The sequence below is a fragment of the Merops nubicus genome, unplaced genomic scaffold (genome assembly GCF_000691845.1).
Source record: "Merops nubicus isolate BGI_N331 unplaced genomic scaffold, ASM69184v1 scaffold32543, whole genome shotgun sequence".
In the NCBI taxonomy this organism is placed as follows: Eukaryota; Metazoa; Chordata; class Aves; order Coraciiformes; family Meropidae; genus Merops; species Merops nubicus.
This window is the reverse complement of record NW_008598770.1, coordinates 3,092-9,883: the sequence shown is the minus strand read 5'-3', so window position 1 is coordinate 9,883 and position 6,792 is coordinate 3,092. Positions and strand designations below refer to the sequence as shown.

At 40.2% G+C, this 6,792-nt stretch overlaps 1 protein-coding gene across 1 annotated transcript in view; it reads right to left on the bottom strand.

Moving 5' to 3' along the window:
• Positions 1-2,414: 2,414 nt before the first annotated feature.
• The window catches only part of GNL3 (guanine nucleotide binding protein-like 3 (nucleolar)), a gene marked incomplete at both ends in the record, with an annotated part of 7,400 nt that continues 3,022 nt past the window's right edge, over positions 2,415-6,792 (bottom strand). The window contains 6 exons of the mRNA XM_008937174.1: positions 2,415-2,626; positions 3,146-3,282; positions 4,071-4,213; positions 4,880-5,063; positions 5,440-5,527; positions 6,039-6,174. Of these exons, the coding sequence (XP_008935422.1) occupies positions 2,415-2,626; positions 3,146-3,282; positions 4,071-4,213; positions 4,880-5,063; positions 5,440-5,527; positions 6,039-6,174 (900 nt within the window). The remainder of the gene's footprint in view (positions 2,627-3,145; positions 3,283-4,070; positions 4,214-4,879; positions 5,064-5,439; positions 5,528-6,038; positions 6,175-6,792) is intronic.

The window sequence follows — 6,792 nt, the reverse complement described above, 5'->3', positions numbered from 1 at the left end:
CCAAGCCTCAAACCACAACAGAAGTGTTTCTCAGTGTTCTTTTCCCAGTCTGACCCTTTAAACTCATCAAGCGAGATTCCTGTGCCCTTCTGCACTCAGCTGCCTGTTGACTTTCCTACAGGTAAGTTGTGGGTTTTTTTATAGTTGTAGTGTTAAATTTGAGTGGTGGTTATTATTAGCTGATACATCCCAGCAGCTGTTGTGCAAACTATTCAATTTCATACAGATTTGAAGTCAAGTTGTTATTTTTATTGAGTATTGCTGCTTGTGAACAGTCCTCAGTACAAGGCATTTAGACAAAAGACTGTGTTAATGCAGAGATGGGCTGAGCCTTGCGTGCCGAGATACAGACTATCTGCAGGCAGCAGAGCTAAAGGTCATGTCTGAGTGAGGTTTTAGTACTGCTTTATACTTCAGAAGGCTTTCCAGCCACTTGGCTCATTGCAGTCACTGCCTATGGTTCTGTTTCTGTCACAGATGCTGATTTGTGGTTTCTTACCTATTGTTTCTTCTCCTGAGTGTTGATGAACAAGAAACATTCTTGTCCTTGAGGTAGTTAGGGAGTAATGAAGTAAGTTGTTAGTTAACTTTGAAAGACTGTACTAGATAGCTGACACCAACTTAATTCAGATGGCCAGGCTGTGTTTTAGGAGGCTTAAATAAACTCCACATCTGCACTTGAGACTTTTTAAAGCTGCCTCAATGTTAATTTAGGGAAAATACAACTATCTATTAAAGGTCTGGTTTCTGGTTTTTTTTTGGCTTTAAGTTACTAGGAAACAGATGTTTGGTGTCAGATGCTTAGTTTAAATGCTTAATTTGTTGAGCAGCTTCAGGGCCTCTTGGCAATTCTCTTGCTACCCCAGCTCCGCTGTAGGCTGAGTGCAGCAACACCTCCTTATTGCACAGGGCAACATTTTGCTTTACAGCTACCAGCTGTTTGCACATACAATAGGTGTCTTTTGTGCAGCACTGTACAAACAAGAAGCTTGCTTCCAGTGAAGACTAATTGTTACTACAATCTCACCTTTACCAGTGAAGGTTCTCAACACAGGAAGCAGTGTTTAGATAAAATACATTGTATCTAGCTGAAATAAGTAGCATTTTCTAGCCAACCTTTACATATGAATATGCTACAAGTTCTGCCAAAGTATAATGAAGTTATTGACTTAAACCATGCTCTAGGGCACAGTCTCTGTAATCCTCCAGTTAAATTTTATGGAGAATGAAAACTGCCTTGAAATTTAATTGCTTGAACATGTCTAGAATAAAGCATTTACCATTGTTTTCCAAAGAAAAATATAAAGGGTTTATCCCTTTGGCCTCAAGTTGTGTTTAGGTTGGATAAGAGGAGAAAATTCTTCACTGAAAGGGTTGCCAAGCCCTAGAACAGCCCACCCAGGGAAGTGGTTGAATCAATTACCATCTCTGGATATGTTTAAGTAAGTAATTTAGATTTGTTGTGTAGGGACATGGTAGAGTTAGGTGGATGGTTCGTCTCAATCTTAAAGGTATTTTCCAACCGAAATGATTTTGATACTTTTGAAACATCTTTTTACAAGGCAAAATGAACAGACCAACTCAAGGTCTATTAGTAATTTTTTAAAATAGTCTTTAATAGCGGAAATAAAGCAGAACACAGTTGGTTTCCTACATTTGTATAACATCTGGAATAATCAAGGAGATACACTATTATATACATTATTTGACACAGCAGTAATTGTGAATCTTTGCAGCAGCTCTGCTACGCAGTATTCCCCCAGCTTCAGCCACAAGTCAAGTCCTCATGACTGTTCTGAAAGCCAGTAATAAGTCTCCAAACATTGTCTTCACACATAATTCATTACACATAATCTGTATTAAAATCATAGGCATCATCTTCATCTGCGGTCTTATCCAAGCTGAGGGGCAGTGGATTGGAATTTTCGTTCTCTGAGAAAATAAAATCATGGCTTAGTGAAACCAATGGAAGTGCTACAGTACTGGAACCCTCAAGACAGGGGCTTTAATACAGACCTGCCATCTGCTTTTCTTCATTTGTAGGACTCCTCTGTTGTTTTCCAAGCTTTGCTTTCCTGGTGACCTGGACTTGGCCTTCCTACAAGTCAAAGAGGTCAGACATATGTTTATTCAGATGTCACTAATGAAGTCTCTCATACAAACAAAATGTAGCAGAGACTGATGATGGTGTGGAGGTCCCTTTGTATAGCTGGTCAGGAATACACTGCCTTAGAACAATGTTGTTTCCTTAATTAAGCAAAAAGCCCAACCCGTATCTCCAAGGGAGAGAATTTTTGATTACTCCTGGTGGCTCCACAGTGCCTACACATTCTCATTTTACAGCAGGATACTGACTGGGTACTTAGTATCAGGATCTAAACAGGTAGAAGAAGCCTAATGAAATTCTCGTTTACCTCGGCGACATTCTTTTCTTCTTCTTCCACATCATCTTGATAATCATCACTTTCTGTGAAATCCTCCTCTTCTTCTTCCTCCCCCTCATTGCATATGTCCATGTTTTCCCATTCCGATGCTTCCTCTAACACTTTACTTTCCTCTATTATCCCATTTGCCATACCAGCTGACTGGAAAATGATGCTGCTGGATGGACTGCGGCATTTTAAAGCTGGGAAAAACATAGGAAGTGCCTGTTAGGTCACTGTTGGCAGCAGATGAAATGCCTACCCCCTGAGAAGACAGTCCTGCCCCGTCCATTCCATAAGACTCCCACATAAGCAGGTAGAACAAAGGACAATTTTCTGAGAATAGCTTTCCCAGGGACCTCTACAGAAGACTGCCAGGAGCTGAAAGAGTTGCATTTGGGTATAGATTGTACTGAGTAAATTGTCTTTTGTTGGCCTAATTAGGCAGCGTTTGTTTGCTCTTCAACATTCTCTTCCCCTATTTCCCACGTAGGAGGGTTAGGTCAGATGAGCAGAAACTAAGAACTAGCGGGGTCATTTGTGCTAAGACAGCACACAGAGGCACGGTTCTGTTGCATCAGAATCCATTTTTTTTTAAAAGGTTCATATTTGGCAAAATTATTGTATAAACCCCAGGAGGACTTCCATTCACAATTTCCAATTAAAACTATGCTGCTACCACAACTCTTAATGGTGGGAGTGCATTACAGCAACAGTCCTACCTTGAACAGTGGCGGTGTTTCCTTCTTCAAGGTTCTTTAAATTAAAGCACTTCTGCATTTCAGCTATTTTGTCTTCTGTAAGATATGGTGGTGGACTCTGAGATCCTGGAGGTTGTGAGTGGTAGCTTATTTTAGCTCTGGGAAGATAAAATAACTGTGTTAAAAAACAACCCAAGGTAAATCACTGTGTTTAAAAATGAAACCAGAGCACAAACCTCTCAAATGCCTTAACCTAACTACTCATTTATTATTATCTGTTTAACTCATTATCACCATTACTATAAGATAAAATTATTATTGCCTGCTTTACTCATTTATTATCTGTTTTAGTTAAATGGCCATTTAAATTTGACTCTGGCATTGTCAATAACAGTACTACATTGCATAGCCCACTCCTAAGAGGACAAAACAATGGCATACTTAGTCACCACAAATCCTCTGCCTGTAAAATCATGAGCTGTAACAGCAGCTGAACCACTTGAGCAAAGGAAACAGTCACACTCAAATTTGAGTCACATTTATTCCCACCCTCAAAAAGTAGGAACCACTACAAATTTCTGCAGAAAAATTGCCATATTCCTTCCTGTCTGTAAAAGAGGACTACATGGACTCAGTATTTGAGAGGAAGGCAAATTCTCCTAACAGTTACAGAAGTCAGCAACTGGCCATGGAGTAACATGCAACATACTCTTTCCAGGTATCCTCTGCTACTTTAGAGCATTAGCCATGGATGCCATTCTCTAAATCTGTTAGCCAATCCAGCTCTCTTTACCAAAGCAAGATGTGAGAAATGGGGGAAAAAAACAAAAAAAGGTAAAAGCAGCCTCTCCTTTCTAAAGTCCTTTGCTGGACTCTGAACTTCTGCTGTGCTGAAATAGCAATGTGGAAAAGGTGAGCAGTATAGAGCAGTTAACAGCATACATACCCTGTCCAGTCACAAAGTAGTATTTTAGCTAGATTCTCTATGTCAGGAACAGCTCCCTTTTTCAGCATACCCCTTTTTTGAGCAAGTAAACTTAAAAACTCTTCAGTGTCCCTGAAATCGGGGATATTATAGTGCAGTATTACCTAGTGCAAAAGAAAATGGTGTATTCAGAAAGAGATACCCACTTTTCTCTTATTTTTAAGAATGAAAGGGCAAATCAAACTGGGTTACAAGGAGGATGAACAGGTATACAAAGAGCTGTTTTTTCTTGCACATGGGAGTAAACATTGCAAAGCAAAATACCTACTTCATCAACAAATGCATCTGCCATTCACCCGTACTAGTGGGTGTATAGAGAGAGCAAACTGGTTTGTGAAAACAGCTATCACAGAACTGAATTGAAATTAAGCTTAGGTTAATCTAAGCTTAAAACAGGAGTGAAATCAGAGTTGGATCTGAGGTCTTCACTGTAATAATAGGAAGCAGTGAGAATATCTTCATTTTTCACTCTGTGATACTGTGATGAGATCTTAAGAGCAGGTATCTTTAAAAATCAGTAAAGTTTTTGGGAAAGCAGACTGGCTGAGAGGGTTGTGGCATGCTGTTTCTGCCTTCCCCTCATAGGGATGAAAGATGGTACTTTGCATTAGATAAAATAGCCAAAGTTTGCCACTCTGTATGGTATGGGGAAAGCAGTACAAAAGCTGCCAGAATTAGTGGAAGTAAAGCAAACTTTTGTTATTTATTGGCCTAAGAAACCTACAGGGAAGTCAAATGCAGTGAGAGAAGTGGAATAACATAGCACTTACCTGCTGTTTGTTGAAGTGATTTAGAATGGCATCTACTCCTTTGATCAGATATGCTGGGTCTGATTGTTCACTGTCTATGATACTTCTCAAGGCCAGAGCCAGGGCACTGTTGGAAGGATCTGCAATTATACTTGGGCTGTCTAACATCTTTGTCTGTTTATCAACGTGCACAATTTGCATGGACCTATTTGGAGAGAAATGCACTGTGAGTAGGTAATCAGCTAGCAAAGGACTGGTAATGGTGAGGGACACAAGACACAAAGCTCAGTGTTGGATTGAATGCTCTTCATACGGAGTCGGTTTTGGTGCTTTTTCATCATACGCTTTGTGCGGAACAGAAATCTACATGTACAAAAAGACCAAGTTTATACACTATTCTCTGCTGACAGTGTGCATCACAGAGATCAGTATCTTTCATCCTAGCAAACTGAAATGTGCATTTGAAACTCCACATGGGGCATGCTCTGCCCCTAAGGGATGGAAACTGTACACAAACAAACTCAAGGTAATTGGAACACAACAAACAGGGAAACCAGCAGCTTTGACCAGACCCAGCTTACTTGGTAACACCTCTTGCTAGGCCAACATTGCAAGCACGAACTCCTTTCAAACTGTTGATTATGCTGCTCTTCCCCACATTAGGGAAACCTGAAAAAAACCATAAATCCTTGTAAGTTAAATAAGAAAACTCAGCCTATGTAACACTAATCAAAGCTACTTCTTCCAGGTGTCTTTGGTAAAGTACATCTACAGTGTGAGATCAGAGTTGGATCTGAAGTCTTCACTAAAACAGTAAGACAAAGTCTGTATCCTCATTTCTCACACTGGTGACAGTAACACTGAATGTACCACCACAAATCCTATCAGGTAGGAGAGCAGTGCAAGCTGCATGCTATGTAACATGCTTCTCTTCTTCCCCTGAGTTGAAATCAGCTGAGGCCTCACACAACGCATCTTCCACAGATCACATATGCTACATGCACGTAAGTGCAACAGCTGTCAAATGAAGCACTACAACAGGAAGTCTTAGCTGAAAGTAAGAACAATAACTAGACATGCCATTAGAAAGTCATGTTAGTTGTTTTATCCAATTTATAATACAGGATACCAAAGTATTATGGGGGAGGAAGGAAACTCCTCCCATCTCTTAAGTGCTTACCTACTACCCCAACCTGAATGGGTTTGTTCTGAGTCTTGCCATGCTCTTGAAGAAGTTTCAAAAGGCATTTGCTTCCAAAACATTCAGTGGTTCTTGATAAATCAACACGTCTACGTCGTCTTATGAACAGTTCTGGCTACAGGATTCAAAGGCAAAAAAACCCCCCATTTATGAAGATGGATAAGCATGCTTAGATTTATCTACTGTAATGTTTCCAACTCCTATCTATTAGATGATGTTACTGTGTTCTTCTAAACTGACTTATAGGGCTTGTCATTTCAGACCAGGCTGTATTGCAGATTTCTTGTGGGACCATAAAATAACCATGTATGTTCAGACAGTAGAATCCTTAACCCTGCAAATTCACTGGAGACTTCAATTTTTGGAAGTATTTCAAAAATTGCTCTCCGCGTTGCAGTTTCTGCACTATTTTGCAGCAGGGTCTGTTTCACTGTGCTGTCAGCAGGGTTAAGACGTGAAGCATTACGGATTAATACAGGTAAGGCTCAAACAAGCACCTTCAAAGAGTTGAGACTAGGACACAGGGAGCTAGCCCCTTTATACTGTTCATGAAATAAATGTCAGGTGCTACATTTATTGATCGCCACAGTCAGGATGAATGCAGTAGTATTGCCTGCACCCCTTTAACTACAATTCAGATGTGACTGGTGCAACCATCCTCTGTAGAAGAGAAGAAATTCCTCATCTTCTTCCCCTCGCTGTCCTTCTTATAGTTAAAAAGAAGACCCTAGTC